Source organism: Solenopsis invicta, chromosome 12 (genome assembly GCF_016802725.1).
Source record: "Solenopsis invicta isolate M01_SB chromosome 12, UNIL_Sinv_3.0, whole genome shotgun sequence".
NCBI lineage: Eukaryota > Metazoa > Arthropoda > Insecta > Hymenoptera > Formicidae > Solenopsis > Solenopsis invicta.
This window is the reverse complement of record NC_052675.1, coordinates 2892860-2904183: the sequence shown is the minus strand read 5'-3', so window position 1 is coordinate 2904183 and position 11324 is coordinate 2892860. Positions and strand designations below refer to the sequence as shown.

General features: G+C 46.1%; 2 protein-coding genes across 2 annotated transcripts; one reads left to right on the top strand and one right to left on the bottom strand.

The window, feature by feature from the left end:
- The first annotated feature begins 469 nt into the window (after positions 1 to 469).
- LOC113005593 lies at positions 470 to 5386 on the top strand. The gene has a single exon (XM_026141348.2). It carries the CDS (start codon positions 470 to 472, stop codon positions 5384 to 5386), a length of 4917 nt encoding a protein of 1638 aa, XP_025997133.2.
- Positions 5387 to 8972: 3586 nt separating this feature from the next.
- On the bottom strand, positions 8973 to 10815 carry LOC113003347 (zinc finger BED domain-containing protein 4-like). The gene is made up of 3 exons (XM_039455350.1): positions 10325 to 10815; positions 9672 to 10202; positions 8973 to 9589 (listed from the first exon to the last, which is right to left on the bottom strand). The coding sequence occupies exons 1-3, from the start codon at positions 10758 to 10760 to the stop codon at positions 8973 to 8975; spliced, it is 1584 nt and encodes a 527-aa protein (XP_039311284.1). The 5' UTR covers positions 10761 to 10815.
- Positions 10816 to 11324: the final 509 nt, after the last annotated feature.

The following is an 11324-nucleotide window of genomic DNA, read 5'->3' as shown; positions in this document are numbered from 1 at the left end:
GTTGAAAGGAAATAAAGTGCGTTTAACAGTAACTGCAGTGCGTGTCTCTAAGATACCTTCTGTACTTTCGCTTAAGCCGTCTACGTCCAGGAAGGTTATCACTGGACCGAGGCGATACGCGAACATTTGGTCCTTCGAGCCGGATGCAACTTGAATCAGGGGATACTTTCATAGTGCAAGTTAACAATTTTTGCTCGCGTTCCGCTGGCGCGAGCAATTCTTTCCGCTGCGTTACTTTTCCGCGATCACGAAGTCTCGGAGTGCCCGCGCGTGGAACACGTGGTAGCACGCGCCGGAGTCGTGATTCACGCGGCAGCAGTACCTTGCGTCCGTGTTACTCAAGCCGCGAGGCGCGCTCGCTCGAGCGTCGGGATCGCGTGGTCTCACCGCGTGATCGCGCAACGAGTAACTTGGTCGGAATCACGCGCGCGGTGTCTGACTCCAAGCTGAGCTCGCCGTGCTCATCACGATGTTGGATCGAACGATCAAACAACAAGTTGTCCTGGCGGGATACATTTCCCGCATGTGGATAAACCTGCAAAAATTAGGACAAGCCAAAATCACGGCGTATGAAGTCTCGAGCCGGCTGGCGCGCCTCGATGATTACTGGAAGCGTTATCAGGACGTGCACTTTGAAATCGCAGCCGATCCCGAAGCTGACAAAACGAATTACGTCAAGGACGACTACTTCACCAAAACGGAAGAAGAGTATTTCGGTATGCGTAGTAGGCTTAATGATCTTTTCGTTCAGCTAAGCAGAGCGGGAATTGTAGAGGTGGAGGAGCGCCCTGGGCCGAGCTCTACGGCGGTCGCGCCGGTACTTAAACAGATGCAGCTTCCGAAGCTGGAGCTGCCGAAATTCTCCGGCGATCAACTCGAGTGGGAGGGTTTTCGAAATTTATTTCGCTCGCTCGTTCATGACGTAACGGGCGTTTCTAAGGTGCAGAAGTTTCAGTACTTGATGGGGTGCCTGACCGGTGAAGCAGCGGAGGTCGTCGCCGGCGTTCCCTTGACGGACGGCGTTTATGATGGGGCGTGGCAGGATTTAGTGATGCGCTATGACAATCCGCGAGTCCTGCTCTGCGCTCACATGCGCCATTTGATTTCTTGCCCGGCCGCCATTAAATCTTCGGCTGGGGAAATCAAACGATTGCTGGGCGTGCTCAATCAGGAGCGGCGGGCGTTCGTCTCATTGGAGCGACCAGTCGAGGCGTGGGATGATTGGTTCGTCCACTTGCTCGTTAGCAAGTTGGACGCCACGACATGGATGTACTGGGAGACGTCACTCTTGGACTCGCGCGACTTTCCGACGTTTCGGCAATTACAGGTCTACCTAGAGAACCGGGTGCGCGCTCTGGAGGCGGCTAGGGTGGACGCCCCCCTTCCGCGAGGAGGACCGGGTGCGGGTGCGAAGTCCGCAGCTAAGGCCACGCGCGTTGCATGCAACACAACCGTGATTCCGAAAACAAAGGCGAAGACGTGCTCTCTCTACTCGGGTGCGCACGCACTGACGTTCTGTCCCAAATACAAGGCATTGCCTGTTGCTCAACGCGCGGAACAAGTGAAAAAACTTGGCGCGTGTTTGAACTGCGTGAAACCTGGACATCGGGCAGATTCTTGCCCGGTCAGCGGTCGTTGCTTGGTGTGTGGCGCGAATCACCACACTACCCTGCATGGGCTTGGTTTCGGGCAGTCCGGAGGCACCACCAGGGACCAGCCACGAGGGACGGAGGATACTGTCGCCGACGCTAACTCCTTGACAGCAAGCGTGGGCTCGACCGCCGCTACTAGCAGAAGAACCGTCCTGCTGACCACGGCACAGGTTCTGCTTGAGAGACCGTCTGGAAGGCAACTGCGGGTGCGGGCTCTGCTTGATACTGGGTCAGAGGCCTCCTTTATAACAGAGAGTGCAGCCCAAATGCTACGCGCGCCGTGTCGCCGTGTCCGGGTTGCGGTATCCGGTCTGCAGGGTACGCGAACCGGGGAGGCTGCTACCGCTGTAACGCTTGGCATAAGGTCCCGAACAGATGCCGCGTTCCGCCTCGAGACGGAGGCATTCGTGCTCCGGCGATTGACCGATCTGCTGCCGCCTCAACGCGTTGTTGCGCGTGCGTGGCCGCACTTGACGAACCTTCCGTTGGCCGACCCGGACTTTGCGACGCCGGCTGCGGTGGACGTTGTACTTAGCGCCGACGTTTACCGACAAGTGATGCGACCTGACATTCGGCAAGGTGAACTAGGCTCGCCTTCGGCGCACCTCTCCGCCTTTGGCTGGATTCTGACCGGCGCAGTGGATTCCGGGGAGAAAGCTGCGGTCGCTGCGCACACGGTGTCGGTGCTGCTGGCACAGCCCATTGATGAGCTCACAACAGCTCTTAAGCGACTATGGGAGCTCGAAGAGGTTGCTGCTCAGCGCGTTCCGACTCCGGATGAGGATCAAGCGGAGGAGCACTTCCGACGGACGCATTTTCGGGACGCGTCGGGCCGATACGTTGTACGGCTGCCCTGTCGTCCGGATCGACTTAAGCGGCTGGGCGAGTCACGCTCGGCCGCGCTGTCTATGCTGCTCAGCTCGGAGCGCAGCTTGGCGAGGAAGCCCGAGCTGCAGAAACGATACATCGACTTGATGGTGGAGTATCTCGCGCTGGATCATATGAATCCCGTACTGGCTGATGCTCCTTCCAGGTCGGTGTCTTACAACTTGCCTCACCACGCAGTCTTCAAGGCTGGAGAGGCCACAGGGAAAATACGCGTGGTTTTTAATGCATCCTTTAAAACAACATCTGGTTATTCGCTGAATGACTGTTTGTTACCAGGTCCTCGATTACAGTCCGACCTATGGGTCATCCTGACTCGATGGCGAGGGTTCAAGGTCGGATTCATGGCCGATATAGTTAAGATGTTCCGGCAGATCCGAGTAAACCCGGCAGACATGGACTTGCAGAGGATACTCTGGCGTGCCGACCCAACGGAGCGAGTTCGAGAGTTCCAGCTCCGAACGGTGACTTACGGTACAACCGCGGCGCCCTTCCTGGCTATACGCACGCTGCAGCAGTTGGCCAACGACGAGGCTGCGCGTTTTCCACTGGGAGCGACGGCCTTGTTGCGACATTCTTATGTCGACGATATCTTAGCTGGAGGAAGCGATCTGTCGGCGACCCGGGAGGTCCAGCGCCAGCTAGTGGCACTGCTGCAGGCTGGAGGGTTCTCGCTGGACAAGTGGGCCTCGAACACGCGGGAGCTTCTCCCGCGGGCGTCGCCGGAGGAGGCATTGCTGCCAGCCTTAGACGCAGTAAGCGCTCTCGGGATAGTGTGGCATCCTGATGAAGACGCACTGTCAGTCCGTGTGACAGTATCCCAGCAACACGAAACCACCACGAAGCGGACGGTCCTGTCTGATGCGGCTCGCTTGTTTGACCCGCTGGGATGGGTCGCGCCTGTTCTAATATTCGCCCGGGTCTTCATGCAGGATCTGTGGCTTGCCGGCCACGATTGGGACGACCCGCTTCCCCTTGAGTTGGTGGACGCTTGGAGAGTCTTCACTGCTTCCCTGTCGGGACTGTCGGCTTTGAGAGTCCCGCGCTGGCTGCAGCGTGACCCGGGGGACGAGGTGGAGCTCCATGGGTTCTCCGATGCATTGGAGAGAGCCTACGCGGCTCGGGTCACCAGGCGAGACGGCCGGGTAAGGGTGACCTTGCTAACGGCCAGAGCCAAGGTGGCTCCCGTCAAGACGCAGAGCGTGCCCCGCTTGGAGCTCTGCGGGGCTGTCCTGGTGGCACGGCTGCTCCGCCGGGTGGCGCGCGAGCTGGACATGGAGGATGCACCGATCGTGGCCTGGACAGATGCGAGGGTCGTCCTGTGCTGGTTGCGCTCTCATGCGTCGCGCTGGCGACCATTTGTAGCGCATCGAGTGACGGAGGTGCAAAATCTTGTGCCGGGCGAGCGATGGAGGCATGTCCCCACGACTTCCAATCCAGCGGACCTGGCAACCAGGGGGATTCCGTTCTCGGAGCTCCTTGGACTGGACCTGTGGTGGAGGGGTCCTGAGTGGCTGCGGGGACCGCCCGCCGCATGGCCCGCGATGGGTGACCTTGCCACTCGCCAAGAAGAAGAGGAAAGAAGGGCGGTGCATTTAGCCGCTCCAGGAAATAAGGAGGACCTCCTCGAGGAGAGATTCTCGTCGCTGACGCGGCTTGTACGCGTAGTGGCGTATTGCTGCAGATTTTATCGGAGCGCCCGAGGCATACTCAAGCAAGACGGGTTCTTGACGAGCGCTGAGTTGGAGGCTAGTCTGTCTAGGTTGGTGAGACTGGCGCAGAGAAGAGAGTTTCCGGGGGACTTGGAGGCGCTTACGGCGGGCGGCCCGCTGCCGACCGGTTCGTCGCTGCGAGCTTTGAGTCCGTTCCTGGACAAGGATGGATCCTTGCGAGTGGGCGGTAGACTTCAATCCGCTCAGCTGCCCTTCCCGGAGAAGCACCCTCTGATTCTTCCAAAGGAGGGTCCTCTCACCGAGCTGGTCCTTCGCAACGCGCACACCGCTACCTTGCATTGGGGCCCTCAACTGCGGAGCTATCTCCTTCGCCGGTTCTGGGTCGTGGGGGTGGCCACTCGAGTGCGAAGGATCGCCCGAGAGTGCGTGCGCTGTGCCCGTTTCCGTGCGGAAACGGCACAACAGAGGATGGGCCAGCTGCCACCCGAACGCGTGCGTCCCTCCAGGCCCTTTGCATCGGCGGGAGTCGACTACGCCGGTCCCCTGCGTATCCGGGCTCACAAGGGACGAGGAAACATCTCTAGCAAGGGCTATATCTGTCTCTTTGTTTGTCTAGCCACCCGAGCGGTTCACCTGGAGGCCGTGTCGGACCTGTCGGCGTCGGCTTTCATTGCGGCGTTCCGCCGATTCACAGCGCGTCGGGGTCGTTGTCGCCTGCTGCTTAGCGATAATGCCACCAACTTTCGAGGAGCTGACGCTGAACTGAGGGCTAGATTTCGGGCCGCCTCTGAATTCTATAAGGAGGCCGGCGAGGTGCTGGCCAACGACGGGACCGAATGGAGATTCATTCCGCCTCAGGCTCCTCACTTTGGGGGACTCTGGGAAGCGGGAGTTCGTTCGGTCAAGCATCACCTGCGCCGCGTCATCGGGGATCATGCCCTGACCTATGAGGAGACGGCGACACTGTTGTGTCAGATTGAGGCCTGTCTCAATTCAAGGCCGCTAAGTCCATTGAGCACGGACGCGGCGGATCTGGTGGCGTTGACGCCTGGCCACTTCCTGGTGGGTGAGGCGCTCGGGAATATACCGGAGGTCCCCGAGTCCGATCTTCATCCCACGTCGCGCTGGCGGTTGATCTCCGCAATCAAGGAATCCTTTTGGAGGCGGTGGCACTAGGAGTATCTGCATCTGTTGCAGCAGCGCTCCAAATGGACCCGAGAGCGGACCAACCTCACGCCGGGCATGATGGTCTTGGTGAGGGACGAGCTGCTGCCGCCTGCTAAGTGGCCGTTGGCTCGGGTTACACGAGTCTTTCCGGGACCGGACGGATGCGTGCGCGTGGCGACGGTCCGCACGGCGGCGACCGAGCTGACACGGCCGATCACCAAGATCTGTCCTCTTCCACTCACCACGGATCGGCGCCCTCTCGGGGGGCTTGACCAAGTCACCTGACGCTACGTTGCACTGACGAGCGCTCTTCGCAGGGGACGTTTTTTAATAGCTCTTTAATCTTTAGTTTAGTTGTATCTGATCTCCCATTATTTTTTTTGTTCACGTCATTAATCGGTAATCTAGAGTAGTTGTTTATTTACTTTTTGGTTTACACCTTAGTCAAGCCAGTTCGTATTTCGTCAGCCGGACGAGGCGGGCGGCATGTTCGTTATTTGAGCGAATTGAAGCGCCACCCGATTCCAGCGTATTCGTACGGCGCTGTCTGCTTCCCCGGCCTCGTCGTCGTTCTCGGTGGATCGAGGAGCTGGGGGCGACGGGGAGACGCGATTACCTTTTCGTTCAAATTTTGGTCGACGGGCTCGCTCTCGTTCGACGACTGTGCCACGGTAAGCACGCGACTAGCGACCGCGATCCGCTTTGACTCTGTCGGCGAGTGCGATTCTTATATTGTACCGAGCTTTAGTATTCCGTAAGCACGGAGATTCCTGAGCGCTGTGTTGAAAGGAAATAAAGTGCGTTTAACAGTAACTGCAGTGCGTGTCTCTAAGATACCTTCTGTACTTTCGCTTAAGTCATCTACGTCCAGGAAGGTTATCACTGGACCGAGGCGATACGCGAACAGTAATCTTTAATTTTAACCATTTTCGTTTATTTCTACCACCTCTAATTCCCGCTCCGATAAAATTGCACTTGGTCCGATCCCGCGTAAAAGCGATTTAATTCGTTTACGCAAAATAAGGACGACACAAATGCAAGAGTTTGAATGAGAGTCATAGGCCGTCATTCTCGACACCTGACCTACATTCTGACTCACCTGACGCATTCGACTCGTCGCACTCGCCCGGAAACATGTGTGCGCGAGATTAGGCCTGTTCCGTTCTTCCTATCTCACTCAAATTATTTCCATAAGTTTCTACCTGCCAATCGACCCGAGAGACTTATTTTGAGAATTCTGGACGTAACATTACTTTTAATATGTTTTACGATAAATATCATTTGAATTGATGAATTCATAGAAGTAATTGTATGATTTATTGTCATAAATTCTGTATGTGAAAACTATGATAAAAAACGATGCGTATGCTTAATATAAATTTTTTCATAAGTTATTATAAAGTCAATACAAGAAGAATGATCAAACTTGACCATTGATGATATAAATGGGATATATTATGATTAAATTGTAATAATTTTCTTTTTATTGAAAATGATACACTCGTTCGTACCACAAGGTATGTAACATTTTGTATTAATTTTCATAGAACTTTTCTAATTACGATTAAATTTCATTAGAAGTCTATCTATTTTATAATATTGATTTACAAAACATATTTATGTGAATACTCGTATAAAAATTTATTATTTTCATTCAGAAATTTTGGTATTAAATTACATCAACATTAATGTTTATTATAGAAAATGATACGTTGGACATACGTTAAATCTCATTGATTTGCATATACTGCGCAAAAATAATAGATTATTATAAGATTTCTATGTTACAGAAATTTTTCTATCGTACCCTACATAAAGAACGATTGATTTCTGAATAGAAACAAACGTAATTTTATCGTTTTCTATCGAACGTTTTAAGCAGGGATGTTATTCTACTTTTATTTGTTCAAGGATTGACCATATTACTACAATATTTTATAAAATAAAGATTTTTTTGCAAGATAAATGTCTTTTATACATTTTTCCCATGTTTATTTTTAATAGCTTGTAGCATTGTATACGTGTGAGGGGGAGGGGAGTATGCATATACAGGGGTTGGACACAATAATATGAACACCTATTCTGACTCCGAAAAATAGGCATAATTCAAGAAAATGTAACTTTGTCAAAAATGATCATAAAAAATTTTTTAAAAAAGCATTTTAAAGCTTGAAATTTCTAGTTTTGAAATTGATAAGTCATTAAACGATTTACAGATTTTTTACGAAGTTACGCGGATTTAAATGGGGATGCGTCAAATCGCTAAATATTTTACAAACTTTGCAATGCTCCACGACGCGAAATAAAAATTGCACGCAAATACGATTTACAGCATTCAAAAACGTGAATCTTTACCTTTAATTTACGTTTTTGATGGGCGTTGTACGATGTTTTTTCACTGAGTTAAGCAACATTAAAGCAAAAATGGCCTCTTTTTCTTGAATTTCTTCCTTTACTTCCTAGTGTAAAAGAATCTTCGAGAAAAATCAAAAGGTTTCGCCTATTAAAATGAGCCCTGAAAGATTGTTTCATACTTTTTTTTTACAAAGTTCAAATATCGACTCCATCAAAGATTAAGTAAGCGTTCAACAGCAATATTAAAAGATCACCTACAGTTACTCTCCAAAAAGGACTTCCGTTTCCGGTAGCGAGAGTGATTGACGTGTGTGTGTGGAGAGTGCGACAGATAAGCGGGAGTAAGGAGATAAAGTGAGACGTGGTGGTGGAGGTGAAGGGAAAGGGGAAAGGCTGGTAGTGGAGGGCGAATAAGGGCAAAGGGCCGGGGTAAGGGAATAGTGAGACAGGAGTGATAGTAGGGTTGGGACAGGATTTACAGGTTAGACGGGAGAGCAGGTATAGAGAGTAGAGAGGAAGCAGAAAAGAAGGAGGGTAGCAACATCGGGCGGTAGAAGTGAGAAGCATAGCAGGAGAGAGTAAGTGCAGTTGCGGGAAATTTTGAATTGAAGTAACTTTGAGTAACTGATATATTATCTTAATATATAATTTTGTATTTTTACATTTGCTACATCTATAAAATAATTTACAAATAAGTTAAAAATGTTATTAAACTTGATCAAATTGTTTTCTTAGATTAAAAAGTGTGATCATCTTAAATATAAAAAGAGTCATATTTTCTAGTAAATATTTTCTGCAAAAATAGATTACTTAATTTGAAAAAAATTTTTTTTTATTTACATTTTATTTAAAATTATTAAAATTAGTGATGTGCCGGATAGTGAAATTGCCGGATATCGGATACCGGATATCCGACAATTATGTAAAATCGGATACCGGATATCCGGTAGTCTAATTATCCGGCCGAATACCGGATATTTGCCAGATATCCGGTACTAATTCCTGAAGAATATACTTCATAAGTGATAATTATTTAATTATTTATTATTTATAATCGTCAAAGTTATATAACATAAATTTTTTATATTATTACTTGTTATGTTATTATTTCATTTTTTATTTTCTTTAATAAGAATAAATTAAATATAAATAATTATAATAAAAACCAAGAAAAGTATCAGATTTATTTATGATTTTATATTTTATTTACATCATAGTTTCAACATTCAAAAATTGTAGTTTAACTGTTTAATATTAATAAATTTTTCATGATGAACAGTAACATTTCAGCATTCTGCGGTGACAATCTGTTTCGATTATCAGAATAAACTAACTTTCCTGCACTAAAAAGTCTTTCTGAATTGACAGAAGAAGGAGGAGCACTCAAGTATTTTATAACCAAAATTTTGAGATTCGGATATTCCAAAGCATGTGTTTTCCACCATATTAAAGGATCCTCATTTCTAGGTGACAATGGTAACACAAGGTATTTCGCTAACTCAGCATTGTAGACAGCAGTTTTCTTTTTACTTCTCTCACTTGGTTGTCTTTCAAACGATATGCTTTCTGAATCATCAAGATTGCTATTATCAGTATCAGATTTTGAATTATTTACTATGTCGTCGAAACACTTCCAAATGTCCTCGTGTGTTTCGCTTATGACATTTTGTTCTTGAAGAGAACTGACGTTATGACTCTGCGTATTGTTTTCAGTATCATTAGTGACTCTTTTATTCACTTCTAGTAATTCTTCAATCCACTGTTTGGCCTTATTTTCGTCTGGACAAAATTTTGTTTTGAACCTTGGATCTAATACGGTAGCGAGTACAAAACATTTTTGATCCTTGACATTGAGTCCTACATAACAATAGAAAATTATTTATTTTGAAGAAAAAATAATAATAAAAATTTATTAAAGTAGTAAACATTATAACAATACCTATAGGATTAAGAAATCGTTCTTCCATCGCTTTTTTGAGATCTTCTTTCAACATCATTACTCCAGTATCCTTTTGTCGTTTTGAAAGATACGAGTGTAGAGTAACAATTGCTGGAATAACGTATCCAATTGTTTCACAATCTGAACTGGCCATTTTAGTCATTTCTTCAAACGGTTGGAGAACACGTATAACGTTTTCTACCATATTCCATTGCATAGCCGTAAGGCTTGGTATATCTTTCTCCGCAGCATATGCAGTTACCGCTTGTTGTTGTTCAAGAAGTCTTGACAACATATAAAATGTTGAGTTCCATCTTGTAGTAACATCTTGGATTAACTTATGAATTGGCAATTTCAAATTTTTTTGTATGTTTTTGAGTTTCGAGCAGGCGAGTGAAGAATGGCTAAAATGTCCAACAATTTTTCGACATTTCCCCAAAATTTCAACAAAATTTCGATTTTTAAAAATACAATCGTAAATCACGAGTTGTAAAGTGTGAATAAAACATCCTACACTCTCTCCTAACATATCTGTAAGTTAAAATTGTCAATATCAATACTTTTAAATCAATTAATCAATTAATCAATTAATCATAGTTACATTTTTGCAAAGCGAATATTATGTATTTGTAAAATTGTGTAAAAGTACATACCAGTTCCTATAATCATGTTACAAGCATTATCCCTTAAAATGAGATGAATTTGACTAGAACTTATATGCCATTCTTCCATCACATCATTTAATATCTGACCGATATTGAAACCAGTATGACTATCAGGAAAGTGTTTCGCGCTGAGTACAAGTATTTCTCTATGCATATCATCACTTCGTATGAAATGAGCTGTCAGGCTTATAAATGACTCGTTGTTTGCTGGACTAGTCCATATATCGGTGGAGAACGATATATTTATCGCAGTAATTAATTTTTCTTTAATACATGTTTTCAAATTTTCATACAAACGTGGCATAATTTTTTCAGAAAAATATGTTCTACAAGGTAATGGATACTGCGGTGCCAAATATTTTATTAATCTTTGAAAGCCTTTTCGCTCAACTAGTGCGAATGGTTCAGCATCAAGAGCCATCATTTCGCCTAAAAGATAACAAAAATAAATAATTGACAATTTTAAACTTTATAAAACTAATTTATTATTATAATACGAACGTTTATTTATTAGAAACAATATTAGACATAATTTGACGTTGATGTTATTTACAAATTTTAGCATTAGAATAAATATTTAATTATTTAATATTTATTTATAATAATATTATAAAATATATAACGTTTCTCTTAAATATATATAAAAATAAAAAATACTCACAGATGTTTTTGGTTATGTTCATGGCTTTTGGATCATCCAAAGACCACATTTCTTTTTTCTTAATTAAAGATTGTAAAGTAGGCTGATGAGATTTTGAGTGTGAAATTGATGATGAAGAGTTTAAGTTTAAAGTTGATGGATCAGTTTCAGGATCTGTATTTCCATCCATGTTTTCTATTGCCAATGGATGTTTACTTTTTAAGTGATTCCATAAAGGTTTTGTAGAAAATAATTTAGGCGTTTTTCCTCTCATAATTTTTTTTTGCGACGATTCGCAAAGTGAACATTCTGCTTTTTTTTTATCATCACTACATATTTTTAAAAATT